Raw genomic sequence first — 27,762 nt, 5'->3', positions numbered from 1 at the left:
AGTACTGAAATATGGCATCTAATTGCTTCAATTTAATTGCTGTGGTTACTAGTGAATGTGAATATTTTCATAGACGTTGGCTGCTTGCATCTCTTTTGTGATCTTGTGTCTATTCATGTCATTTGCCTCTTTTCCTATAAAATAACACAATAAAACTTTTATAAATTACTCATAAATTTTCTCTTAATTTCTTAAATGATGTTTTTACTATAATAAAGTTGAAAGTTTTTATGTATCCATATCTACTGAGCTCCCCATTATGATTTCCTCTTTTACTTTTTTGCTTAGAAAAATGTCCCCTATCCAAAGATGAGATAAACACTTGCCAATCTTTTTCTCTAGTATTTTGTTGCATTATTATTATTATAATAGTTAACCCTTTAATCTACTTGGAATTAGCTTTGGTATACACTGTGCTACAAAGCTCTAAATTTATTTTTCCCCAAATAGCTAGCTTAATTTCTCCTTCCTTCCTTCCTTCCTTCCTTCCTTCCTTCCTTCCTTCCTTCCTTCCTTCCTTCCTTCCTTCCTTCCTTCCTTCCTTCCATCCTTCCTTCCTTCCTCTTTCCCTCCCTCCCTCCCTCCTTCCTTCCTTCTTTTCCTTTTTTTTTTTGACAGGGTTTGCTGTCATCCATGCCTGAGTACAGTGGCACGATCATGGCTCACTGCAGCCTTGCCATCCTGTGCTCAAGCGATCCTTCCACCTCAGCCTCCCAAGTAGCTGGTACCACAGGCATATGCCACCACAGGCATGTGCCACCATGTCTGGCCAATTTTTGTAGTTTTTGTAGAGACAGGGTTTCACCATGCTCTCCAGGGTGGTGTCAGATTCCTGCGCTCAAGCGATTTGCCCACCTTGGCCTCCCATAGGCATGAGCTCCGTGCCTGGCCATATTTTCTAAGTACTATGTTATCTCTCCCTTTTACATATGCTTTCCCCTGTGGGAAAAGAACACTTCACCAGTGTCACCACACCAGTGTCATCACACTGTGTCATCACACCTGGAGATTGGGCTTAATCCTAATCCTAGCGTGTTCTCATACATAGCGAGGAAGATGAGAAAGAAGGGGAGGCCAGAACACCTGTTTTCTTCACATTGACAATCACCCCATCAGCAGGAGTGACATCAGGTCTGTAGGTCCCAAGAAGCCCCCAAGATTGCAGGTGCAGCATGCGTCATGATTTACAATCCCAGCCCATCATCCCCTTCTGTTTATTTTTTCAGATGGAGTCTCAGTCTGTCACCCAGGCTGGACTGCAGGATCACCATCTTGGCTCTCTGCAACCTCCACCTCCCAGGTTCAAGCAATTCTGCCTCAACCTCCTGAGTAGCTGGGACTACAGGTGCGCACCACCACACACAGCTAATTTTTGTCTTTTTAGTCCAGATGGGGTTTCACCATGTTGGCCAGGCTGGTCTCAAATTCCTGTCCTCAAGTGATCCGTCTGCCTCAGCCTCCCAAATTGCTGGGATTGCAGACAAGAGCCACGTGCCAGGCCCCTTTCTCTTTTCAGTCTTCGCCCATTGCACAAGTTGCCTCCCAGGTCCCTCCCTAAACCCTGAGAGGAGGTAGTTGGATGAGTTGAGTTGGTCTGCCTCTAATTACTGCTTATTTAATGTGATTGTGAATTTTAATATCATTAACACAACAAGGGGTTCTGAGGCAAATAGGAGTGGTGCCTGCACAGTTGGCTTCAGCTGTATCCCTTGCCATTTGTATTCTTGGCTTATCTCATCCTGTGGTTTCAAGACTGTGAAAGCTCAGCAGTGCCTTCCCTCCTTATCTTGTCTGTTTCTCCACACACCTTCCCTGGGGTCTACTAGCGTAAAGTCGGGTAGCATGGATCGTCGTATATCTGAATATCTTTCTTTTTACCTGCATAAGCTGACATGTAAGCTTAAAATATTTTTGGTCACAAATATATTTGTGCTGACATGTAAGCTTAAAATATTTTTGGTCACAAATATATTTGTGCTGACATGTAAGCTTAAAATATTTTTGGTCCCTTAAAGCTCTACAGAGCTCACTGAAGTTTTTCTTTTTCTGTGTTTAGTGTTTCGGAAAAGTGTAAGGGTACATTATCCTCCTAAATGCTTGTAAAAGCTCTGCCCTCATGGAATTTACAGTCCAATGAAGAAAAATAAATTATTTGTGATGAAGAGTGCAATATGCTTTGCATTTAGTCTTACTTTTCATAGTCTCTGTCATCTTTATGAGATTTGGGGAGGAGGAAAGGCTCAGTCCACCCTTGGGTAATAGAGGTCACTCTGTGCCAGGACAGGAATTAGGGAAAAGTTCCTGGATAGAAGAATTCACTGTATCTTGGCTCCTTGTGAAAGCAACCCTGGGCTAAGACTGAGCCTTGATTTCACTCTAGAAATTCCTGTTGGTTTTCACAACTAAGTGACTATCACTTTATGGTCACCCCCAGGGAGCTAGATGCCTCCTCAAGAGACCCCACCTGGTTGGTAAGCAGAGAAATTCTTTTCCTTTCTACATGCCATCTAGTGACTAACTTAAACGTTGTTGCATCTCCATTCATAAGAGCTCTGCTTTTGATTTGTTTTGGGATAAACCTGTCTCAAGCAGGGAATCTCAGCACTTTATTTCTTTTCAGTCCTTTAATCCTAATGCCAGGGCTTTACTCACAAAGCTTCGTAAATCTGTGACCACTGAAATATCCTCTCTCTACCTGCCAATACCTTCTTAAATACACATTTTTCATGGAGACTGTTATTAACCAAGCTCTTCTCTGCCCTCTTTAAGGACACATCACCGTGCAGATTCAGCCAGGTACTTGTGGGTTCGGTTGACAAGACTGACACTTCCCCGTGCCTCAGTTTCTTCGTTTGTAAAAATCGAGCTTGTAAAAATTGTATCTATCTCACGGCTTTGCTGTAAGAATCGAATGAAATAATGCACACGCACTTGCCAAAACTCGCTATATTATTATTACATTCTACTTTAAGACTGAACATGAAAATCATGCAAAAAATTGTTTGCAAATTCAAGCCAGATATCGTGTCATGCTTACCAGAGAAACGATGGTATTAAGTCAAGCACCCCTTTTAGGGCTGCAGGCTATAGGAACAGTTTCTATGGTCTATGCGCGTGCATCGATGAGGTTATCCACCCACCCCCTCCACTTTGTGTGTCTGGGTCTCCAGATTTCATTATAAAGAGGCAGAGCCCATCAGAGAACTTGATCGGCAGCCAGGAACGGTTTTTTCTTGCTCCGGTCCTTTGTCAGGTCTTTGTTCCGCCCCTGGCTACACTCTAACAGAACCACTTACTGGCGATTCACAGGAGGGGACCGGGTGGCGGGGCGGGGCGGGGCCTGCGGGGCGCGGGGCCGGAACGCGGACCCTGCGCAGCGATTGGGTTCACCCGGGGGGCCGTGCTGCGCAGAGTGCCAGGCTGCGGGCGGCGGCAGACCCGGGAGCGGAGACAGGCCAGCCGTCCCCGACGCCGCCGAGCAAGTCAGCTGCGCGCAGCCGCGGCTCGGAGACCGACGGGCAGAACGACTGGCGGCGGCTGCGGCGACCGCGGGACGGAGAGAGTCACGCGGCGGGAGGGGACCGGAATTCGCAGCTCGGGCCGCGCCATGGACGGCACCGACAACGCGACCCTGCTTTTCGCCCCTCTGCTGCGGGACAACTTCACCCTGGCGCCCAACTCCAGCAGCCCGGGCCCTGGCACGGACCTCGCCCTCGCCCCTGCCTCCAGCGCCGGCCCCGGCCCCGGGCTCAGCCTCGGGCCGGGTTCGAGCCTCGGCTTCAGCCCGGGTCCCACTCCGACCCCGGAGCCCACGACCAGCGGCCTCGCGGGCGGCGCGGCGAGCCACGGCCCTTCCCCGTTCCCTCGGCCCTGGGCGCCCCACGCGCCCCCGTTCTGGGACACGCCGCTGAACCACGGGCTGAACGTGTTCGTGGGCGCCGCCCTGTGTATCACCATGCTGGGCCTGGGCTGCACGGTGGACGTAAACCACTTCGGGGCGCACGTCCGCCGGCCCGTGGGCGCGCTGCTGGCCGCGCTCTGTCAGTTCGGCCTCCTGCCGCTGCTGGCCTTCCTGCTGGCCCTCGCCTTCAAGCTGGACGAGGTGGCTGCCGTGGCGGTGCTCCTGTGTGGCTGCTGTCCCGGCGGCAATCTCTCAAATCTTATGTCCCTGCTGGTTGACGGCGACATGAACCTCAGGTACGGATCTGTCTATTCCTTGGGCATCTGTCTCATTCCAGCCGCGCGTTTACGGCCGTGGGCTCAGGACGAAGGACAGAGGCAGTGGAGGGGTTGGAATCAGGCGTGGAGGAAGGAGGAGGAACGGAGAGGAAGATGATGACCCCTAGGCTTTAGAAGTCAAGGCCGACCCGCAGATTGTGCTGCTGGGGGAGCTAGCTAGACGGCGAGGGGCTGCTCCAAGGCCGGGATTCCATGCGCAGCGCGGCCCTTCAGCAGGGTCCCTCGCCGTCCTCTCCTAGCATCGGGCTGGCAGCGCAGGTCGTTGTCCAGTGGAAGACAAAGAGAAGGGGAAGGCTGAACTAGAACTCGCCGGCAACGTAAAAGTAAAATAGGGCTACTGGCCCGTCGGAGAAACTAATCTCACATAGAGGGCAGGATTGTTGAGTTCAGCCAAAAGTAGCAGTCAGCAGCTTTACCATGGCTTACCTTGCCGCAGGCTTGCAAGGAAGAACGCTCCTTCCCCTCAGAATCATCCAGCCTCAATAGACTTTATAAAGCCGAGGGCAGCAGTACTGAGACAGGGGGCTTATTTCTCCCCCCTGCCTTGGGTTCATAATTCCACTGGTCTTAAACGTGCTGCTCTCTTGGCACTCTCCTTGGATGATGTAGGTTCTGCCCAGACTTCAACCCTGGGACTCCTTTCACCTTCTCAACATACAATAAAAAGGTTGGCTGGCTGTTTGACTCAAAGCTCATTCTGATTTCTGCTCATTCCCTTTTCTGCAGCATCATCATGACCATCTCCTCCACGCTTCTGGCCCTTGTCTTGATGCCCCTGTGCCTGTGGATCTACAGCTGGGCTTGGATCAACACCCCTATCGTGCAGTTACTACCCCTAGGGACCGTGACCCTGACACTCTGTAGCACTCTCATCCCTATCGGGTTGGGCGTCTTCATTCGCTACAAATACAGCCGGGTGGCTGACTACATTGTGAAGGTAAGGCCCCTCTTCCCTTTCCATACTAGCTTGGAGAGCCCTTGATCTCTGACCCACAGCAGAAATGTGAGGAAGTTTGGAGAAGGGGGAAAGGAAGAAAAGGACTTGGAAGTAGTTGCATGGATAAAATTTTTAAAAAAAGGTTTATGCTACGAAGATAACTTCCACTTTTGGGATTCCTAGAATAATAGCTTTAATTAAGACACAGCTTAATCAAAACCAGCATAAAAGAACTATCAGTACTCATCGGGAGGAAACAGATCATAGAGGGGTGGGGAAGATGACAGTGTAATTAAATGGCAACATATTTTCCACTAATTGTATATAATTAAAAATCAAAGCAGATTAAATATAATTACTTTAATAGAATTGGTGCACTATTTTAGAAATGCATGGCTATCTTTCAAAAATGGAACTGGAATTCTGAGAAACTCCATAGTAGGTTCCTTTAACATTTTATTAAATTTTTAAAAGTAAGTTGATACTAATAGGACAAAAGTAATGGAAAAGTGACATTGTAGTAATAGAACACACAAAATATTCACTTTAAAGCACAAAATAAAATTGGGTCCTGGATAAATAATGGAGATTATATTGCCCTCACTAAATGTGTTTCTTTTTCTTTCTCCATTGCAATATTTATGGCTTCTAAAGCTAGTGAAAAGATGGGGGATTTCTATAATTTGTGCAATATTTCTCCGAAGGCTTTGATTTTTTAAAAAATTAATGCTTTCTGTAGCAGTAGAGATTTTAGTAGTTTAGTAGTAGTTTAGTAGATTCTAGTAGTGGACTGGAGGAAAAAAAATCTTTGTAAAATTAAGCTGTCTTTGAAAATTCAAAAATAGTAGTGAAAAAGAATAAACCATGACCAGGATGCTGACTTCAGGTAATTAATCAAATAAAATATGTAACTATTACTGCAAAATGCACAGGCAAATTCCTTTGGACAAATGAAGAGAAAAAGAGCCACCTTAATGTTTCAATTATGTAGATTCAACAAGACATAATCTTTTGTTTTACTTATTTTCTAAAGTAATCTGATTATATAGTCAGCTTTTATTAATATGAAAAGTAGAGAGTTCTTTTCTGTGCATATATCCAGCCCTGAGTAAAAGAAATCCTGCTCCATAATAAACATGTATATGTGAATGTAAAAATATATGTGTACATGTAAATACGCGTATATTAATACCTGTTATGTATACTCATACTCTTGAGATGCATTAAGAATTTGTTAATCTTAATCATTAAGCTAACACTATTAACGTGATGGCATTTACTATAAAACCTTAGGAAGTCTAAGAGAAAGTCAGTCAAATGACCTACACACCAAAAACAGAAGTATATTTAATATAAATATATTAATAAATTAATGTATTTAATATTCAAATATAATAGATCAATAAGATTAGCTACCTTTGAATTTAAGGTTAACCTCGCCCTATTCTTTAACACACTATTAAGAAACGGTTTATATAATTGTTACACCTTTGCAAATACTTCAAAATGAGCATTCAATGTCAATGCTTGCCCAAATGATTTAAAAGTTCTAAGGATTTTGGAGCCAATATTTCAAAATGAAGAAATCAGATTGTCAATGCTTTTAATGTGACATACTTTGAAATGGTATGCTTTTATATGTAATAGCTTGGTTTCTGCCAATTGTACATCTGTAGTATCTGTACCTTATATAATAATTATTGTGGCATCCTCTAGGGTAGAATTTGTGACCAGCTGATAAATTTTAAATAACTTTTTAAGAGTGTAGAGTCATGCCAGTCCCAAAGACTGCAAAAGGGATATCACAGCTATCCAGGGAACCAGAAGCAACATTTAAACTGTTCTCTCTGGATCGAGTTTCCTTCCCCTGCCCACTCCTCATTAAAAATAATAAGTTAACTACCAATAAGAAGGAGGAGTAGGAGAGGAATTTTTAGGTTTCCACCTTACTATTCATACAGCCTGTTTTATTTGAATGAGTGAAATGTACCAGTCAGAACATCAAGATTACATGTTTTATACAGATGTCAATTGTACTGTATCTAAAATTCATCTATTGTAATAATACCTAAGCATCATTAGAGACTTACAGATGGGAGGTTTCTCATGAACAAATGAAAAAGGGGAAAGTTGCCAAATTGCAAAGAATTCTTCACATCTTTATTTACATTTTTTTCTCTTACATAATCTAAGAATAGGTAATTGTTTCAATATTGCAAGCAATCCTCTGCAATATATTTTCAGGGTTAAAAAAATCACACACTGAGCTTCAGACATTTTAATCAAGTTTCACAAGTTTTAACTCACGTAAAATGAGAACCAATTTCTTATGGAAAACATGGGGTTCAGTTCAGGGAAAGTAAATATCCACTTGTCTGCTCTAATGATCAGACCATACCTGGGGTATTAGGCTCAGTGCTAAATGCCCTGTTTTTAAGAGGCACATTCACAAACGAAACACATGTTCAGAACAGTCAGGATACAGTTAGGTGATGGAGGCTTTAATCTGGGGACTATCTGCCTGGAGAAGAGTAGCCTTCCCTGATAACCGGTTTTAAAGCTTTTGAAGAGCTGTTTTTCAGAAAAGCTTTTTTTTTTTTTTTTTTAAGAGCTGGTCTTTGTTGCTCCTGACAGCCTATATCCAAGTCAATGGCTAGAGGTTATAGAAGGCAAATTGTCCCTCAACATAAGGACAGGCCTCCAAACAATCAGAGCTGCCCAATGTGGCTCTGGATGCTTCCTGAAGAGGTGGCCTGCCCGTCTTCAGAAATATTCTGTCAAAGGTCCTCCATTTTGTGTTGGAGATCATACTAGATTGGTGTTTTCTTCCATGAGCTTAGGATTCTCTCGCCTGAATTCATCTACAACTATCTCATTGTAATTTTCTATTACTAGGTTTCCCTGTGGTCTCTGCTGGTGACTCTGGTGGTACTTTTCATAATGACCGGCACTATGTTAGGACCTCAACTGTTGGCAAGTATTCCTGCAGCTGTTTATGTGATAGCAATTTTTATGCCTTTGGCAGGCTACGCCTCAGGCTATGGTTTAGCTACTCTCTTCCATCTTCCACCCAACTGCAAGAGGACTGTATGTCTGGAAACAGGTAGTCAGAATGTGCAGCTTTGTACAGCCATTCTAAAACTGGCCTTTCCGCCGCAATTCATAGGAAGCATGTACATGTTTCCTTTGCTCTATGCGCTTTTCCAGTCTGCAGAAGCAGGGATTTTTGTTTTAATCTATAAAATGTATGGAAGTGAAATGTTGCACAAGCGAGATCCTCTAGATGAAGATGAAGATACAGATATTTCTTATAAAAAACTAAAAGAAGAGGAAATGGCAGACACTTCCTATGGCACAGTGAAAGCAGAAAATATAATGATGGAAACCACTCAGACTTCTCTCTAAATGTGGAGATACACGGGAGCTTCGTCTTGCTGAAATAGTGCTTCATATTTATGGCGTGTGGTAGTGCACATGGTTAACATAAAAGATGACACTGGTTCACATCATACGTGTCACAATTCTGATCTTTTCATTTTAAGGTTTGCTGGTGTATTAACCAAACGTTGTCACAAATTACAAATCAATGCTGTAATATAATTTGCACCTGGGATGGCTAACCTGAAGTCTGAATTAAATGTGCTTTTTAGTTTTTACCATCACCAATTTCTATGACTGTTGCAAATTCAGAAACTTTTAGAAAACAGAGTCTTGGAAATGTAGAATTTTGGCGCACTATCTTATGAGTAAAACCAAGCTATCTTTGTTAAGCATAATTGAGTTTAGTGTAATTGTTGTTAAAAAAAAAAAAAGTGTGCTTGCTCTACTTAAAATTCCTGACAATGTTGAATTTTAACCTGTATTCAGAAAAATTCCAAAACGGGTCAGTTAAATAAGGAAATATACTATTTGTCAAACCAGTATCAGAGAAAAGTTACATTAATGTATTTGATTATTTGATCTGGTATCTACTTAGTAATGAATAATCAACATTTTTTCTAGTGGACAGGCCATGTTCTTTTCGATTGGTCTTCTGCATTTATGTAAACACACCCCAAATCAATTTATCTTTTGGAGGAATGATTTGGTTGGGAAATTTTGCAGAACCACTCTGGAGCAGAGCAAAATGGTACCTCGGGTCATCACTGGGACTGGGGGAAAGGACACGCTCCAGGGGAGAAAACAATTCGCCTGGACGAAGATCCCTGGGTGGTTCTCCATGAACTCGCCGAGGGGGCTTAGTGGGTAGTCTCTCGAGCAGCTCTGAGACTAAACTATCATCTGAGTCAATGAGTAATAACAGACCCAGAACAGTTCCCAAACCTTGGCACTTTCGCTCATTTAGCCAGAGGCACCCGGCCTAGCCTTGGCTTTCTGGTGCGGGGAATGTGGGAGAGCGGGGAGCGAGGGGAAGGGGGAGCGGGGGGAGGGGGGCGGTGCGCAGGCACCTGGAACAATCAGGGCACCGGGAGTAGCCGACTCAGCTGATGCCGGTGATGAATTTCTCTCATTGAAATCCTACCCATCTCGGGCGCCTTGGTTCCCTTACGAATCAGCCCTTTCATCACAAAGAAAGCCCTCTTTCCAGATAATCTAAGGGTCATTGTGCCAACATCCGGGCGTGGAGAGTTTCCGTAGGGAGAAGGACGGAGAGGGGCCCCCTCGGCGGGGACGCGGGCCGATGGCTGGAAGGGCGTGGAGGGCGGCGCAGCGTGCGAGCCCCAGCCGAGGGCCGTCCCCGCCTCCGCTCGGCTGCCCCGGCGAGTCGCCTATTTAGGGTGCGGCGGCGGGCGGCAGCGGTGCGCCCATGGCGGCCCTGGGGGACGAGGTGCTGGACGGTTACGTGTTCCCGGCGTGCCCCCCCTGCTCGTACCCGTACCCGGCGGCCACCAAGGGCAAGGGCGCGGCGGGCGGTAACTGGCAGCACCGCGGCGGGGGCTGCCTTCCCGCCGCCTCCCCATCCTCGGTGGGCGCGGCCTCGTCGTCCTTCCCGGGCCGAGGGAGGCTGACAGCAGCCGAGTACTTCGACAGCTACCAGCGGGCGCAGCTCATGGCTCTCCTGGCGCAGGTGGGGCCGGGTCTCGGGCCGCGCGCCCGGAGGGCCGGCAGCTGCGACGTGGCGGTGCAGGTGAGCCCGCGCATCGACGCCGCGGTACAGTGCTCGCTGGGGAGGCGCACGCTGCAGCGCCGGGCCCGCGACCCCGAGTCCCCGGCCGGCCCCATGGCCGAGGGCACCACGGGCGGCGGCTCTAACTCCCAGCAGCCAGCCTGTCGAGGCCTGGAGCAGGGCGGCCCCCAGAACGGCGCCCCGCGGCCCTTGCGCTTCCCGCGCACAGTCGCCGTGTACTCGCCCGTGGCCTCGCGCCGTCTCACCACCTTCCTGGAGGGACCCGGGGCTGCGGCGGGCGAGCAGAGGTCCGGGGCGTCGAATGGAGAGCGGGGGCCGCCGCCCGCGAGGGTTCAAGACCCAGAGGAGGGGGAGGTGTGGACGAGGAAGGCGCCCCGGCGGCCGCAGTCCGATGACGACGACGGCGAGGCCCAGGCCGCTGTCCGAGCGAGCTGGGAGCAGCCGACCGACGGTCCCGAGCTGCCGCCGCGAGAGGCCCAGGAGGGGGAGGCGGCTCCGCGGTCGGCGCTAAGGAGCCCGGGGCAACCTCCGCCGGCAGGGAGGGCCCGAGACGGCGGCGACGGACGGGAGGCGGCCGCCGCGGGAGAGAGGCCATCGCCACGGAGCCCGGAGCCGGGCAAGGAGCGGCTGCGCTTCCAAGTAAGGCCTGGGGCGGTGAGGGCACAGGAGAGCCCGGGGATGCGGGTGTCTTCCTGGGGCCGGGCCCTGTGACTGCTTCGGGTACACTTGAAGGTGTGGCGCTTCCTTAAGCGTGGCCACTTCCGTGTTTCCGAAACAGCCAATGCCCGCGACAGGTGTCTTCCCCCACAGCAGTCTCTTGTCCCGACAGCCTGACTTACTCGCCGCGGCTGCTCCACAGGCTGGCCAGGGCAACGCCCTTGGGACATTCACAACCCTCATATTTGCACTGTAAACCTTGGGCAGTGGGCGTGTAGGCCAGTCCTGACCGCGTGGTTGGATGACCTATGAGTACGCACAACTGAACTTCGGGAGCACTTGCAGGCAGGAGAGTCGATTCCGAAGAATCCCCCTCTCCCATTTCTGCGCTAGATGTGGCAAAAACCCTTCAACTGCTGAGATTCTGGTTAGCAATTCTGACTTCTCCTTTACAAGCTTCCAGGCTATTGGAAAGCTGGAGCTCCTAAAATGCCCCTTCCTAGGAATTTGCTTTGCTTTTAAAAAGCACCCCCACCTCAGAAATCCAATACTGTGAAAGCATTTGGACTGCTCAGTACTGCCGCCCAAGAGCAGCAGGCCGAACCTTTAAAGGGCTGGGGCACGCAGAGGGCAGTTGTGACCTAGCAGAAGTGGAAAGGCACAAGAGGTGGTAAGAAGCCCGAGGGAGTCCTTCGCGGTCTCTTCCACGGGCATCACAGGCTGGTATTCCTTTTGAGGGGCGGTGTTGGTGGCGGTAGGCTGATTGTGTGAGGAGTGACTCGAGAGGCCAGGGCTTTCCAGCGTGGCCATGCACGAGCTGTGTGTGATCTTAGGCCAGTCATAACCTTCCTGGACTTAACAGTCAGTCTCACAGGTGAGCAGACTGAATTAAGTGCTCCCCAGAGTTCCTTCCAATTCTAAAAGCCTAACTCTAAAAACGTGTGTATAACTGGTTACTCACAGGGAGGGAAGAAGGGAAGTTTAGATAACACTACTTTTGTTCATATTGAATATGAATTATGGCTTACGTACAATTTCGGTTCCTGGCACTACTGTTTGGGAATTAACTAGCAGCATGAAGAATGTGATCTTGGTGAACCCCTTAAAGTTCCTTGGATGTGGAGTCTTATTTTTCTTCAGCTTAATACCTTTCATGTGTGCATAGTCTAAGATCAGGCTTCATCTTAAAAGGCCTCCCTGAAGAATCCCAAACTTCAGAGAACTGTTTAACTATTATGTCCCTAATTATTCATTTATCAGCCAGCCTTATGAACTGAGTTAATCTGGTATATGAACTTTAAGGCCCATGCTTGCTTAGTTGTTTGACTAGGCTATTAGCTCACTCAATTACTGTATTGAAGAGGCATACCCAAACCTGACCCTGCTTTCTTTCATGATCTGGAGTGAAGTTGACAGTTTCAGATATCAAGTAGATCCTTCCCAATGTCTGGAAATGAAGGATAATTCAGGTCTTATGTTGGTTAAACTGACATATCCTGTTGTTCAGTTCTTAGAGCAGAAATATGGCTATTACCACTGCAAGGACTGCAACATCCGCTGGGAGAGTGCTTATGTGTGGTGTGTACAGGGAACTAACAAGGTAAGAAATACCAGGTGACTGGCATCTTCTTGCTAAAAGTGTCAAGGCAATTTTGTTTTATTTTCTTTCTCATCACAGGTTTACTTCAAACAGTTTTGCAGAACTTGTCAGAAGTCTTATAACCCTTACCGAGTGGAGGATATCACCTGTCAAGTAAGTCAGATGTTTTGCATTTTGTCTGACCTGGGCTGTCGTAGAGGTTTTTAGTGTAGTTTGAGTATACTTCCAAAAAGAGGCCAGGTCCCCAGACCTTAGGTTTCAACTGGCTTTTGTTAGGAGTGGTAGAAACAATACTCACCTGGGAAACGGGGCCTTGGTGTTAGCTTCTTTCTGCCCTTGCAAATCTTGCTCTTGTTAACCTCTTCTAAAACGGTTAACCTCACTTGCAATACGGAAGAATACTTGCCTTACTTGCTACTTAGTCAGATATATAAGAAAATTAACAAAAACATGCTTGTCAGCTAACATGAAGTAGTCAAGGTTGACTGTTTTACCGAAATGCCTCTTAGGAAGCACAACCTCAAGGTATTGAGTCTAAGCACATGGGGTTAGTTTGTCTTGCCTGAAAGCTCACAAAGGGGGACAGTTTAAGATAAATCTAAGTTGTCTAGCTTTATGGGGAGTTGACTGTAACGGTAAGCAAGCAATATGTTAATTAAGCATTGCTTAAGTACTTGCTTGCTATTAACTGTGCTAAGGGGCTTAGCTAATCTTTAAGAGGAAAGTGTCTAAATTCGCCTCTTATCACACAGCTAATGGAGTCTGAATTGCCAATTGAGACAGGCTAATCAATACACTTGACCCACGTTGGATATTTAGAAGCATTAACACCCTGGGGTGGTGGAGAGAGAAACTAAGTATGGCAAGCCACTTAGAATCACTTAGATCAGGGCCGGGCATGTTTGTAAAGGGGGATGCCTTAACCACTCTGCTCTTGGTGTTCGTTGTCAAACTCATCCCTGACTTGTTCTCTACCCTTCCTCTTAAAAAGTTGCAAAAGAAACTTCACAACTCATAATTGGATCTGATGCAATATTAGCAGCACTACAGCATGGTTAAACACTCACTATTCCTAGCCCTGTCATTGCTAGGTAGGTAGGGATGTAGAGGGAAAACAAGATTACTACGGGACCTTGCTTAGAGTGCATTCAATAAGTACTTGAATGGACTAGAGAAATGTTGAAGTCCTAGGAAATCATAAGGGTTTATCTTCTGTACGCCCTTCTGTATTTTTTTTTCCCCCAGAGTTGTAAACAAACTAGATGTTCCTGCCCAGTAAAACTTCGCCACGTGGACCCTAAACGGCCCCACCGTCAAGATTTGTGTGGTAGATGCAAAGGCAAACGCCTGTCCTGTGACAGCACTTTCAGCTTCAAATACATCATTTAGGTGAAAGTCAGTGTTGCTGTGCATGCACTGATGGAGTAGATGAGTGAGCTTTTCCGTGCCTCTCCTCTCCACCTCTCCCTTCTCAAAATACTTCATGAAAGGCAGTGTATTCTGAAAAAGCCTTCAAATAAAGGTATTGCAACACAATTTATATATTGCATAAAATCTGTCTTTGAAAATAAAGTTTCAAGAGCGCTTGTCTTGTGCTAACAGTCTGGGCCTGTCACTTCACCTTTATGAATGCTTGCTGATGGCAGAGAGTGGGCCAGGCTCTGAGTTAGGCTGTGGCTACTTGGAAAAAAATTTAGTGGGGGCTCGTAGACGAGGTCTACTATTTAGGCAGCTCTGGAAGACTGAAGCTTAGAAGGGAGTTAACTGAATAAAAAGCCACCTAGAGATTGTGCCACTGCATTCCAGCCTGGGCGACAGAGCGAGACTCCGTCTCAAAAAGAAAAGAAAAAGCTGCCTAGCTGTAACATTAAGGCATTCTTTTGGGAGAGGTGGAGGCAGAGCCATTTCTTGGTTGCATGAGACTGTTGGGAGGTTAACGGTAGAGTAAGAATGCTGAATGGCGGTGATGGGGTAGGTAAAGGCTTTAGTGTCCGGGTGACTTCAGGAGGTAAGCTACTAGGTAGAGGAAGGCTGGGAAAACTAATCTGACTGACTAGTCAGTTTCACAAATGTGGCAAAAGTGGGGCTTGGAACAGGGTGGCTGTGGGCAAATGGCTGCTTTAAGACACTGAATAACCCATCAAGTAGACTTTGTGTTTCTTCAAAGCTTTTTTTTTTTTTTTTCTTAAAGTAGGCCTCCTAAATGTACTTATAAGATGTCAAGTTAGAGGCGTAGGCCTTAGCCTTTGTCTTCACTGACTTGGTGCTAGTTGGGATGCCAGACTCTTAACTGCATCTAGTAGCTTCTCATGACAACACTGAGGCCCCACTGCCAGAATGCTCCTAGTTGAGGATGGGACTGAGTTTAGAGCCTCAAGTGCATCTGATGAAATTAAAGTTGTAGTATTGGTTTAATTAGAGAAACCATATAATTGGAACCATGTGCTAATTATGCCTCCAATTGTCTAACATCCCACTTAAGTGAACTCCTTACTACCTTAGGCCATAGCACTAAGTCTTAACATTCTTGGACACTTGTTAAAAGGGGCCAAAGTGGGTTTGAGGTCTCCATAGAATCTGTATCTCGAGGGGAAAGGCCCACCTGCATCGATGTGGACGGAGATGGTGCGTGTAAAATGCAGATTACTGGATACCTGTCCTACCTACATTTAACAGGCACCCCCAGCTGTTACTAATGGAATTGAAGCATGAGAACTTGTGCTCAGCAGAGAAGAGGTGGCATCTCATGGAGCTTCTAGTACAGCAGGCAGATGGCCACTAGTTTTTACATCAATGTAAAACCGAGGTTCTGACCTGTGATAAGGACAATCTGCTAAAGTGCCTCTGCAGTAAGGGACCTGACTTAGGTCAGGGAAACCCTGCCTAAAAGAATGACACCTCAGCTGAACTCCATTTCAAATAAGTTGAATGAGGCAAAAATGGCGAGGGGAAAATTTCCAGATTAGGGCAACAATCTGCAAAAGCCCTGTGGTAGAAAACCACCAGGAGGAGGCCACAGTGGGAGAATACTCTGGAGGACATGCCAGGTGAATCTAGCAGTGCCAGACTGGAGGGGTGTTTTAGGCCTTCATTAGGAGGATGGTCTCTACTGGAGTGCAGGGGCTACTCACAGGCATTATCAGGGTACACCACAGCCTCAAGCTCCTGGGCTCAAGTGATCCATCCTCCTGGCTCAGCCTCTCAAGTGGCTGGGACTACAGGCACTTTGTCAGGCTGCACTAAAAAGTTTTAAAGGTATGCTGGAGATAGTAGGGCATGGTGACATATAGACTCACTTTAAAAAAATCACTCCAGCTATACAGTGGATACCTGTAGATAAGGAGACTTGCAGGGACCAGATAAAGTGGTGGCAAGGCTAAAGAGAAATGACAAGAACTGGTGTGGGTAAAGGCGATGTGTTTTTTACTGGTTCTAACATGTTCCTGTTGTTTGGTTGGGGGTAGGTACAGGGGTAGGAAACCCATTTGTACTGTGGCATGCAAGTGATACATAATGTGATCAATAGCATTTGCTCAATGAATGAATTACATAAAAGGTACCTGCATTGAGTCCTAAGAAATTTCCACTGGCTATTAATATGGTTACATTGTTCTTTAATATTGCTTGCTATTAATTTTCCTAACATAGCAGCTAACCCTATTTTTCAGCTGAGGAAAGTAAGGATCAGACTGTTTTACTTAGGGTGGGTGGGCATGCAGATATTCAACAAAGTGGCACAAAAACATGCCATTCAGATTATGGTGATTACATTCGAGCAATGAAAAGGCACTGCCAAACTCTTTATGTGTACAATCCAAAAACTTACAAGGTGTGAATGGATTTTAAGACAGGTTGAGAGAGGTTAGAAGGAGATACTCCAGGATGTCTCTGGGTATCAAGAGAAGTAACTGTAGTTTTCTTCAAATGTCCTTTATTTTCTAAAGGAACCATGGATTACTTTGAAAAATTAGGGAAGAAAATGCTATACAATACCAATAAATGGATTTTAATGCTGTCTCTCTCCTTTTGTTTAGGTTATCCTGGTGTTTTATGTGAGCAGTATTTACTCATAGGCCTGAATGAGGATCCTTACTCTTCTCTTGAGTCTTTTTCTAAGAACGCATGTAATGATTTCCTAAATTTAAGGGAGGTTATGTGTTTTGCCACACTCTCTATTTTACATCACTAAAAGTAGAAAATATATTTTAAAATGAGAAATCCTGTGGTTTTGTTTTAGAAGCAGCATGAAGAAACTGCCAGATTGCTGCTTTTACTGTTGTCTTGTAAGTATACTATTTAAAAATGATAACTGTAGTGTGCAAAAGAAAAAGGTTGTATGTAGCAAAAACTGGGCTCCAAATAGAACTAAATCAGGTAATAAATTAAGCACTGGATATATTTAATAAATACTAACTTGGGATTCAGAGGCTGAGGAGCAGAGAAGTGTAGGTTGGAGGAAAATGCTGTTGCAGAAGGCCATCCTCATGAATTTGTTTGCATCTTGATTGCTGGAGGTATATTCACTTTTATTAATAGACTTAGTTACATATAAATAAACGCAAAAAGCAAGTATCAACTGAAAGATCTGGTTGGGTAGTCAACTGATTTTGTTCTTTTTTAAGGCAATTCAACGGGGTAACATTTGAAAGGTTTCTAAATGATGCACACTCTAATCATTCATTCTTCGTTAAAATACAACACAAACCAACAGCTACAATGCTTTTTATTTTTAACAAAAAGGATGTAAGGAGGGTGAGAAAAACAGGGGAGAGTAAGATAGGATGTAAAGTGTAATGTATCTCTGGACACCATCCCCCTCTGCCTGCCCCACACCCAAAAGTTTTAAATAATTTAAAGGATACCACTTACAGTACCAGAACACCATCAAAATAATTGTCTTTATCAGGGTCCAAAAATACAGTGATTATGAATGAGCCGTGACCAGATATGGAATTTTACTGGATATGTAACTGTGGTCAGCAGTCCAATGGTGTGCACAGTGCCTTCAGTTAATGCACTTGAGCATACCTAATTACATTTCTGGCAGGGTCCACACCCCCAAGAAAAGGTAAAGCTAAGCATTTCATTTCTACATTCTAAACTCTGGAATCACAGAGCCCAGTTTAAAAGAAAAGTCACAGTGGATCACAGTGGATAAGAGATGTATATAAAAAATACAAGGTGTTTCTTTCAAATCAGGAGTTGTGGGACTACATTCTTTTTTTTTTTTTTCTTTTCTTACAAAATGCGATTTAAAAAAGGGTAGAGACTCCAGTTCATGTTATACTACAGACTTACACAGTGAATAAGTATACTGCATGTTTTGGTAGTCAGTCTTCAGGCTTGCTTTCATTTCCCCTAGCCCTAGGTTTCTTTCTTTAGGGTAAAACATGTGAGTCCTGAATAAACATATAAAAAATGCATTTGCAGCTCTTTTCTTGAATTCTGCAGACTTCAAAGCCTGCAAGTCATATATTCCATCATCAGTGACCACATTTTTTTCTTTAGCTTTGTACACCTATTCTTATATAACAGTGCATGGCACAAATGTACAAGAAAATACTGGTTTTAGTCTCTACAGTTTCTATATGGAGTAAAATAAGTTAACTTTTCTAATGAGAATAGCTGACAGGCAGCATACATCTTTATTTTACATTTTAAAGTCTCTGCAGGCATCTACTTTGGTTAGTTATCAACAATCGTAACATAAGCACTGATCAGAGAACTGAGCAGCATTCCAATAACGTTAACAGATATATTATTTCTTTTTGAAATACTGGGAAAGCCCAGTTTTAAAATATTATTAAAATGTTCTAACATTTACATACTATGAAGAGTTAGATCTAATAAAATAACATTTCTTCAAAAATAATCTTGCAGTGCTCTTTTAGGCATGCTCTGAGACGTTATAACCAAACATCCATACCTTGAAAATATCACATATCCACACATCCCAACTCACACACACATAATTCCTTATACAGACCAAAAAACAAACCAAAAAAAAACCCAAACCCTTATCCCACATACTGAAAAATCAATGGTTTTTGTAAATGAGTCTTGATGTGTATAGCTGACTGCATGTTCATCTGGATGATTAAACATCAATTGCAGGTTAGGTTTTCGACTGCTAGAAATTCAAGCAGCTTTGCAGGTCTTCAGCTAAAATGAAACAGCCTTGATTTCAGCCTCATTTCACCCGCTTTTGGATGTTTCAGTATTGGAGGCCATTATTGCAAACATTCTTGGAATTCTTTTCTTTCCCCAGAAAGTAATGTATTTGTAGGCATCACTTTTAGCCCTTTTCTTTTCATGTAGGTTAAGTAATTAAAAAATTCCTTCTTCATACAGTTATTGTGGGAGATGTTGGCAGCTGTTAAAATACCAGATTTTTTTTCTTTCAGATCTTTGTTTTTGATACAGTTTGACATTAGTTAAACTAAAAAGTAGATGCTGCCAGAAAGTTATCAGTGAATGCAAGGGTCCATAAAAGGTGCTTGGTTTAATATTCTTCATCATCTTCAGTTTAGTTTCTTTCCTAAAGGCCTGAAGTGTCTCAGAATCCAGTGCTCACCATATTTCCCATTGGTTTGGGCTGTGCTAGAAGTTGGTATGATTGCACCATGCGTAGAGATTCTCTTATTTCCAGATTAAGTTCCATCAGTTTGTAGTTGGCTTCTGACATGTCCAGGTTAGAGCCTATAACTGCAAAGCTTCCTGTCTGGCCCAGCGTCTGATGATGGAAATATATATGTAACAGTGTCTGCACAGGGTCATCTTCACAACTGCCAAAGATATCACTGGGCCAGAGAGATCTGAAAATACACAATAGTTTTTCAGTTCTGAGACTTAGGCAATTATTAGTTAAGACTAACTCAATTTAAGTTAAATACCTATAACAACAACATTTCCTTGTGAATAACATGATCTGTTTTAATATTTGAGCAAATATTACTCAAAGTACCACCTGAAAGTGAAAAGAAATCTAAAATTGGTATCATTTCAATGGCAACTGTTAAAGATACTCATGTTTTCCTTTCATAAAGACATGATATGGAAACAGCAAATTGAAAATGAAAACCTAGTATTACTAAACTTCCTGTCTAATTTAAAGGCATCACCTTTAAATCCTGTCACGTTTTACCTGAAAGCTTTGACTTGTACTACAGCTGATATAAATTCCTTATTTTTCAAAGTTTCAATTAAAGAATGAATGGCAGTTTCTATAGTAGTTTGTGCAGCTTTGGAAATGTCAATTTCTTCATTTTCGGAAACGGACTCAGCTTCTTTGAGGATACTTTCCAGTTGGGCAAGTTCCTCTGACATGTTGATGACCTAAAACAAATACATCTTTAAGGATCTATTCGTATGTTTGGTAACAAAAACATTTAGTTGGCTACAAGAATATACCTGATGGTAGTACCATTGTTGCTCTTATTTTAAAGAGTATTTAAAAATGTTTGCCTTGGAAGAAAGGGCAGTTAATATTTCAAGTACTCCATTCTGTAGGAGCAAATAAATTCCACCAAATAGTAGTCTTGAAATTAAATGTTCTTGATAAAGCAACAAGTTGTAATAAACGGATGTCTATATTGGTTTTAATATTACTACATTTTGGATAGTAAAAGTACATTTACTGTTATGGGGGATCATGAAAACTATGTGACAGTAAAGTCTTTAGATTTTAAAAGATGATTTACCCCAGGGTATTTATATAAATATAAATATATATATATATATATATATATGTTTACAGATTTAATGACTAAGAAATTAAATCATTTCCCCAGTGATAGTTTTATTACCAGCAGATGACAAGGGGGGAAAAAGACTAAAGTTAGCATCTTTGAGGCTATATTTTTTAACATGTTTATTCTTGTGTGCATTAATAAAACTATAACAATATGGGCTGGGTGTCGTGGCTTATGCCTGTAATCCCAGCACTTTGGGACGCCCGGGCAGTGGATCACCTGAGGTCAGGAGATTGAGACCAGCCTGGCCCACATGGTGAAACCCTGTCTCTACTAAAAATACAAAAAAGTTAGCTGGACGTGGTGGTGCACACTGGTAGTCCAAGCTGCCCGGGAGGCTGAGGCAGGAGAATTGCTTGAACCCAGGAGGTGGAAGTTGCAGTGAGTTGAGATCATGCCATTACACTGTAGCCTGGGCAAAAGAGGGAGACTCTGCCTCAAAAAACAAACAAACAAACAAAAACTATAGAAATATGAACAACATGTTGGGGGAGGTGGGTTGATGATACAGTTTTATGTCTGTATTGAACTGATGTGCTTTATTTGACTATTTTGATTTTCTGAGACAGGGTCTTGCTCTGTCACCTGTGCTGGAGTGCAGTGCTACAGTCACAGCTCACTGCAGCTTCTAACTCCTGGGCTCAAGTCATTGTCCCAGCTCAGCCTCCCAAGTAACTAGGACTACAGGTATGTGCCACCATCCCTGGCTTTTACTTGACTTTTGATTATAGATGATCTGTTTCTGCTATGGAAGCCTTTAAGGTCTGGAACCTTTTACAACTGCTGGGTATCTGCTGTCTTATTTACTCATAGGTCCTGACATAGCACATCATTAAAAAACAAATTATTCCTTAACTGAAGAAAAAAAAAGACCACTCTAAGTGACTTTTGACTTAAGCTATTCTAACAACTAATAAATGTATATTTTAAAAATTTTCTAGAATCAGTTACTGATGCCTAATACAACTGAATATTTACCTCTGCTTCATTTTTTATTGTATTTACTTGGTTGATAAGTTTACAGTAGGCCTGGAACAGAAGCAGCAATTGAAAATGCAATTTGTATAATCTTCGGCAGAGCTCCAATTCCTAGAAATAAATAACATTACATTAAATTTAGGTGTTGTTTTCTAGACAGCATATTTCCAATGAAAATTTATAGTTAAAATTGTCTTGTCATTTATTTTTCTGCAGTAAGCAAGTTAATATGGTGTGAAGCTGATGAAAGGCAGGCGAAATATGCTTTAACGACTAAGATTAAAATGAAAACAAGTTTCACTGCTGGTTACATAATTCAGTTTTAATGTTAAGCACATTTTCACATTCTACAAATAGACTGTTTCAGCAGGCAATTAATAGGATACTTTAAAAAGGATTCATTAGAATTTAAAACTTTAAATTCATAATTAAAATAATCTACAAATGCAAAGACTTTTGCCCTCATTGAGATGTAGATCTCACTGCATTTATCAACAAATGCTTGATAAAGCAAAGTGAAACTGGATAACCGCTTACCTAAAAAGTAAGAAAAGCTGTCTTTTAAAGTGAGATCAGTTTTCTAAAGAAAACTACTTGGTAATCTCATTGAAATGAAACTATGAAATTAACACGTGGGCTGAGCATGGTGGCTCACGCCTGTAATCCTAGCACTTTGGGAGGCCAAGGCGGGCAGATCACTTGAGCTCAGGAGTTTGAAACCAGCCTGGCCAATGTGGTGAAACCCTGTCTCGACTAAAAATACAAAAAAAATTAGCGGGGCATGGTGGTGGGTGTATGTAATCTCAGCTACTGGGGAGGCTGAGGCAGGAGAATCGCTTGAACCCAGGAGGCAGAGGTTGCAGTGAGTCAAGATCATGTCACTGCCCTCCAGCCTGGGCAACAGAGCAAGATTCCATCTCAAAAAAAAAAAAAAAAAAAAAAAAAAAGTACTTTTTTAAAATTAAGAAATTTAAAAGGAGATATGTTTAAGAAAAAGGTGACTGCTAATTTTATGTATTTTAACATCTATTTTAATAGAACCAACATTTCATGGATTAGGGCTTTGCAAAACTGAAGCACATACTACTTGTAAAGTAGTCCATGACAAAACATTGCTAGGTCACAAATGGACAAATGGCAGATGAAAACCAGTTTGTCTGGCAAGGGTGAGTGGTCTATAAATCAAGACAGGTCACTTACTGCTAGTATTTCCATTTGCTAAGCAAGAAGGTGATCAGGTCACAAAAAATACAAAGAAAGAAAAAGACCAAGAATTAGTGTAAGAAATCATTTTAACTAGGGTCATAGATGTTCCAGGTAAACTGAAGAACATATATTTATACCCCAAAGAAAACTATATGAAGTTATGTCCAGAATAAAACTTTTTAGACATTTACTGCAACAATTCAGGGTGTTTTTAAACACTGCCAAATAATAAATTACATTTAGGCTATGACTTATTTCTGTGTAAAAGCTACAATGTATAAAACTGAACTATTGTGATCTTGGCAAATTTGGCTATCCAGGTTTAAAAAAAAAAAACAAAACCCAACTGTAATAAAACTTACATTTGTAAACTGGAAAACTTATGATTAGAAAATAAGAAACAAATTAATTACTATTACTTCTCAGAAAAGAATTGGCTTATAATCGTACATAATAAATACTTATCCATCACCATCAAAAGATTATCTCTGGGGTGGCTCATTCCAGGCTTCCTATCCTTTATGGTCTAATTAGGTCCTACTTTGCCATAATTGGTGCTGAGCCACAGGGTGAAATATCAAAAGCAGATGTGTGTTCTAAATTGCATTCCAAAGGTACTTCAGTAGGTTTCAGAAACTTAACCCGACTAGGTTTGAATCAACATAATGTATGTAAAACACAGTAAAAATTTATGAACCATCTTAAAAACTATATGAACACATGTACAGCAACTTATCTGGTCTCATTACGAGGAGAATGACTTCTAATTAAAACAGCAATTGTTATACTGTAAATGTACCTTCTAAAAGTCATTCTTAAGCCTGCTTTTCTAAATACTTTCCTGTGAAGGGCTGTTTTTCATAAAGTGTATTCCTATCAGTTTAGAAGGGATTTGCTAAATAAGCAAAGGTGAACTTTAGCTCCACGCTGCTTACCATAAATTACGTGGATGCTCATCCAGTAAACATCGGTTGAGCACAATCCAAGGTCAAGCATATTCCGTATCTAAATTTCTGAAGGTTTAGTTCACACAGTTTATTTCATATGGAAATTAACAATTTGAATTGTAAATACCTTTCCTCACTTCTATTAGCACAAATAAAGTAGAACTGATTCTACAAGCATATATGCATAGCCTCTACTTTGGGATGTAATGGAACATAAACTGCTGATAAAGTTTATGATCATAATTATAGGAAATAACACAAATGTAATGAATTTTACAGCTCTGAATTACCAGCAATTACTCTAAATATGCTAACAGGGCAGTTTTTGTGGATGAATGTGTGTGTATATATATATATGCACATTTTAAAGTATATTAAAATTTGCACATTCTCTTTTATTCATCTAACAAATATTTGACTGCTTATTATGCAAAAGACAAGACTGGTACACAAGGACAGATCGAGTTGCATAAAAAGGATCTTCCACCCTCAAAAAAGTTGAATATGAAAGGTGAGCTGAAATATAAATGAAAGTATTAAATGTTCAGTTTCCACTTAGTAGAAAATCTCAAGCTATGTTAACTGACTTGGTCTTAAGATGGATATAATTTTCTTCAAGGTAGAGGGGATATAAAAAAAATCACTTAATATAAACACCTAGTTTTTGTAGGAAAAAAGGTTGCATTACTTGCTGAAGCGATGCAGTTAAACAGTGGCAAAGACAGAATTAGAACCAAAGGATCTAATTCTGGTCTAGAATTCCTTATCTTCATTTCTTTACATAGATGACTTCGCGGTTTCTTTTTAACATTAGTGCAGGATTTGGAGTCAGCCTGCCTAGGTTTCAATCTTGGTTTCACTATTTGCTGATTTTAGATAAATCAGCTTCTCTGAGCCTCAGTTTCCTCATCTTCAAAACCGGGATAATTAAAGCAACTACTTGACTGAGTTGTAAGGATAAAGATAACGATAGAGGCTGGCAAATAGTTAACACTTAGCGAGTATACTGTTATTTTCTCAACACTGCAGTTTTTGCAAAACTTCAACTTTTTACTATAATAGTATAACCTAATAATAGTATAACCTTTACAGAGACTAGAAATCTGTAATAATATAACCAAAGGTAGAATATAAAAGACTGGAATTCTGATGTCAAATGGAAATAATTTTCAGTTGATGAATGTATTTTCCCCTATGAAGCTGCACTCCCATTAGAATAATTTGTAGGCCCTAACTTATCCTCACTTCAATGTATGTGTTTATGTATGTGCACCTTTCTAAGAAAATATAATGCTTTATTTTCACTCAGTCTTATATTAGAGAAAAACGTTATAATTTATCCAATTCTAATTTTACCTTTAGTATGGATGTATTATATCACGTTATTCTTAGGGTTGCTTTCTTGACCAATTTATCTAACAGAATAGCAGAATACTAACATGGAACAAATTTTTCTTTAAGAGGCACATGCAACTAAAAGCTGACCTGGGCTTTCCAGATATCCATCAAGCTTATCTATTGAATGTTATTAAGCTTCAGTCACAACCTGGTCGTTCATTTTTATTAAAGTGAATTTTTCATTACGAAACCAGTATTTCACTGAGCTTTTACAAAGATTGTTTGATAACCAAAATGAAAAGTTTTACAAATATTCTTTATTTTTAGAAATAATCAAATAAGGATATTTGAACATATGCATTGTTTTACCTGATACAGAAATACAGCAAAAACAAGAACAAGAAACTTACTTGTGCATCTGTGTTTATCCTATACATGTCTTCTTTGGCACCAAATGTCCTCTTACAATCATCTAGCCACTAAAAATAAGTAACAGTAACATTTAATATGCACAATGAAATGGGTAATGTAACAGCCCGTCCATATACAACACCAAACTTAAAGCTAACTTGAAGTTCTAGGATTGGTTGCAGACCTAGAATTTTATCCCCATTCAAGCCAAATCATTTACATGGAACTAACAAAAGCAGGGATAGCGTTAATATAACAAGAGGCACACACTTGTGACAGCTATACTAACAAAACCCATTCCATTCTAGGGACCTGTGATGTTCCATTTCAGTAAAGGATATTCTTCATTTTGCAGGTTTTATGAAAATCTTCACAACCTTTGCCTGACCTTTGTGTAACATAAGACAGGGAAATGAAAGATGTGCTTCCCCTCTAGTCAATATAATAAAGGCAACTTAGAATTAAGCAGGTCTGTTGCTTATGAGAAGTATAATTCTCAGAAGACTAGTGTCAGTTTTAAATTTGTGAACTGGCAATCAAGATCCATTTTAAATCTTGTTTTTCTTTTCTTTCTTTTTGGACAGTAATGAATGACAAACATGTTATTTCCAAACAATACTGGATGTAGAAGCCAAATGTGGTTTTTCCTTCTCTGGGGGTATTCCTAATGTTGATATAAAAGTACAGGCTGGGTGTGGTGGCTCCTGCCTGTAATCCCAGAGCTTTGGGAGGCTGAGCGGGGAGGACTGCTTGAGGGCAGGAGTTCAAGACCATCCTGGGCAACATAGGGAGACCCTGTCTCTAAAAAAATAGTTACAAAAAGGAATACTTTAAAAATAACTTAAAGTACATTTTCTTCAGCAAAATATAAATAAAACAATAGCACTGTGGTATAGTAGAAAAGAACGCTGGACTCTCAGAATTTCCAGGCTGAAGTAAAAGTTAAGTGTGTTCAAGGTAAGCTCCTAGCTTTGGACAGTTTGATATTATCAGTTGTTTTGACTTCTAAGTTCTTTTTTTTAATTATACTATTAAACAATACAACTAATATATATATAGATATATGAAATCATTAGGACTTTGAGAAACTCAAACTAGCTGCATTAAGCAGCTACTCTGAAAGTATTTTAGTATTCGACATTTAACATTCTCTATTGTAGCTTATATTGTACCCACAAAGAATTAAAATTAGACATTTCAGTTATTTCAAAAATGATCTCTTTGACCTTATTTTCCTTTTATTTCAGTCTCTCAGGTTTCACTGGCCCTTAGGCTATTTGCTTGACAGCATCTCTGAAGGAAAACATGTTAAGCTTTTCTAGTGAGATACAGCTGATGGCAGCCATTGTCAAAAGCTATCAGTGGATTTCTTTGTATTAGTAAAATGCAGTTGACATCTAACATGGAACCTGTGCATTAATCTTTATTCATACAAAATGTTAAAATCCTAATTATCCCTTATCTTGTCCAGTTTGTCCAAGTATACTAATAAATTTGAAAATAATAATTTCAGTTGACTAATGGCTTATTTTTGTACTGTGTACTTAATGATACAGCCTTTTGGGGGGTACTATTCAATATAATTATTGCTGATTTTTATTCTGTTAAAAGACAAACCCCAACCATATAGTCCTGTGGCTGCACAATGGCTTGAGAGATACAGTTCCACACCTTTCCAGCCACAGCATATAAAACACGGTAGTTTGTGCACAGAGCACCCTCCAGTTCACATCTAATCAGTTTTCCTGTCACGGCATTTTCTTTATTCAAGGTTCAAATGAAAGTTAAAATTTAACTGTCGAGGTTCTACTTCTGGGTGTGATGGAGTAGCCTATATAAGAACAATCCTGCAAGGACAACTATGGAAGCTGAATCCTATCAGCGAAAACTCAAACAGTTAGAGAAAAGTACCGAAGTGAGCCCAATACCCGCCCCAGTGCTTACTCTAGGTGTATTCATATTCACGTCCCTGCGCATAGAGGCTGAACAGAAAGCAGTGGCCTAGAGTTTATGCCCTACAGTTTCACTGGGCTGGGAAAACACTTTTCAAAGATAGATAGTGAGATATTGAGGGCCAATATCCTGGAGAAAAGAGAACTGCAGAGAAGTGACCCCAATAGTCTCTGTGCAGTTTCCCCTTGGGACATTTGCTGTTCCTGTTTATTATCTGCAGGGGGAGAGGCTACGAAATCACACACTAGCCCCTGGGAGACTGAGAAGGTTGGCAGAGACTGCTGCTCTCTCAGTGCTGGAGAGAGAAAAATCATTCAATTCACTTGTGAGCCTTAGAAGTCTTGAAGAAGAATAAAAAGAATGTATAACTCAAAAACATAGGAAAATTAAATAGGGCAGACAGTAAATATTTTAGGCTTTGCAAACCATATAGTGTTTGTTGTAACTATTGAACTATTACAGTGCAAACATAGCCATGGACAATATGTAAGTAAACCAGATAGCTGTTTTCTACTAATTTTATTTACAAAACCAGGCAGTGGGCCAGATATGACTTGATGGCTGTAGTTTGCTAACCTGTGTTCAAGAAGTTTGTATGCACTATTAGTTGTTTGAAT

General features: G+C 41.8%; 3 protein-coding genes and 1 long non-coding RNA gene across 23 annotated transcripts in view; 3 read left to right on the top strand and 1 right to left on the bottom strand.

Moving 5' to 3' along the window:
* The first annotated feature begins 3,388 nt into the window (after positions 1-3,388).
* Positions 3,389-8,842, top strand: SLC10A4 (solute carrier family 10 member 4). Its single transcript, XM_050790154.1, has 3 exons — positions 3,389-4,197; positions 4,966-5,176; positions 8,072-8,842. Exons 1-3 carry the CDS (start codon positions 3,608-3,610, stop codon positions 8,579-8,581), a joined length of 1,311 nt encoding a protein of 436 aa, XP_050646111.1. The 5' UTR covers positions 3,389-3,607; the 3' UTR covers positions 8,582-8,842.
* A 1,101-nt stretch (positions 8,843-9,943) lies between these two features.
* Positions 9,944-16,701, top strand: ZAR1 (zygote arrest 1). Of its 2 annotated transcripts, XR_007725637.1 has the most exons (5): positions 9,944-10,943; positions 12,469-12,561; positions 12,640-12,714; positions 13,807-14,083; positions 16,596-16,701. XR_007725637.1 is itself a non-coding variant. In XM_050790158.1 (4 exons), exons 1-4 carry the CDS (start codon positions 9,984-9,986, stop codon positions 13,948-13,950), a joined length of 1,272 nt encoding a protein of 423 aa, XP_050646115.1. In that variant the 5' UTR covers positions 9,944-9,983; the 3' UTR covers positions 13,951-14,535. The 2 variants fall into 2 exon arrangements, 1 of the variants encoding a protein (XP_050646115.1); XM_050790158.1 differs by lacking the exon at positions 16,596-16,701 and having other exon boundaries at positions 13,807-14,535.
* A 97-nt stretch (positions 16,702-16,798) lies between these two features.
* LOC126954585 (uncharacterized) lies at positions 16,799-26,697 on the top strand. Its single transcript, XR_007725643.1, has 4 exons — positions 16,799-16,844; positions 20,882-20,999; positions 23,880-23,954; positions 26,440-26,697. It is a non-coding gene; the product is annotated as an uncharacterized LOC126954585 (long non-coding RNA).
* The window catches only part of FRYL (FRY like transcription coactivator), a 287,021-nt gene continuing 276,526 nt past the window's right edge, over positions 17,268-27,762 (bottom strand). For 17 of the 19 annotated variants that reach the window (XM_050790052.1, XM_050790064.1, XM_050790057.1 and 14 more), the window contains 5 exons: positions 25,192-25,260; positions 22,491-22,508; positions 21,291-21,401; positions 19,706-19,896; positions 17,268-19,376 (listed from right to left, as the gene is read on the bottom strand). In XM_050790052.1, the coding sequence (XP_050646009.1) occupies positions 19,118-19,376; positions 19,706-19,896; positions 21,291-21,401; positions 22,491-22,508; positions 25,192-25,260 (648 nt within the window). In that variant the 3' untranslated portion in view covers positions 17,268-19,117. The remainder of the gene's footprint in view (positions 19,377-19,705; positions 19,897-21,290; positions 21,402-22,490; positions 22,509-25,191; positions 25,261-27,762) is intronic. The other 2 variants (XM_050790049.1, XM_050790051.1) reach the window with 1 other exon arrangement.

This window comes from Macaca thibetana, chromosome 5 (genome assembly GCF_024542745.1).
Source record: "Macaca thibetana thibetana isolate TM-01 chromosome 5, ASM2454274v1, whole genome shotgun sequence".
NCBI lineage: Eukaryota > Metazoa > Chordata > Mammalia > Primates > Cercopithecidae > Macaca > Macaca thibetana.
This window is presented reverse-complemented; position numbering and strand designations above follow the sequence as displayed.

Excerpts from the sequence above, each read along its gene's own strand:
- ZAR1 (XM_050790158.1), top strand. The coding sequence starts at position 9,984 with ATGGCGGCCCTGGGGGACGAGGTGCTGGACGGTTACGTGTTCCCGGCG. Across the intron at positions 12,562-12,639 it reads GTGTACAGGGAACTAACAAG|GTTTACTTCAAACAGTTTTG; the intron begins GTAAGAAATACC and ends TTCTCATCACAG. Across the intron at positions 12,715-13,806 it reads TGGAGGATATCACCTGTCAA|AGTTGTAAACAAACTAGATG; the intron begins GTAAGTCAGATG and ends TTTTTCCCCCAG.
- SLC10A4 (XM_050790154.1), top strand. The coding sequence starts at position 3,608 with ATGGACGGCACCGACAACGCGACCCTGCTTTTCGCCCCTCTGCTGCGG. Across the intron at positions 4,198-4,965 it reads GACGGCGACATGAACCTCAG|CATCATCATGACCATCTCCT; the intron begins GTACGGATCTGT and ends CCTTTTCTGCAG. Across the intron at positions 5,177-8,071 it reads TGGCTGACTACATTGTGAAG|GTTTCCCTGTGGTCTCTGCT; the intron begins GTAAGGCCCCTC and ends TTCTATTACTAG.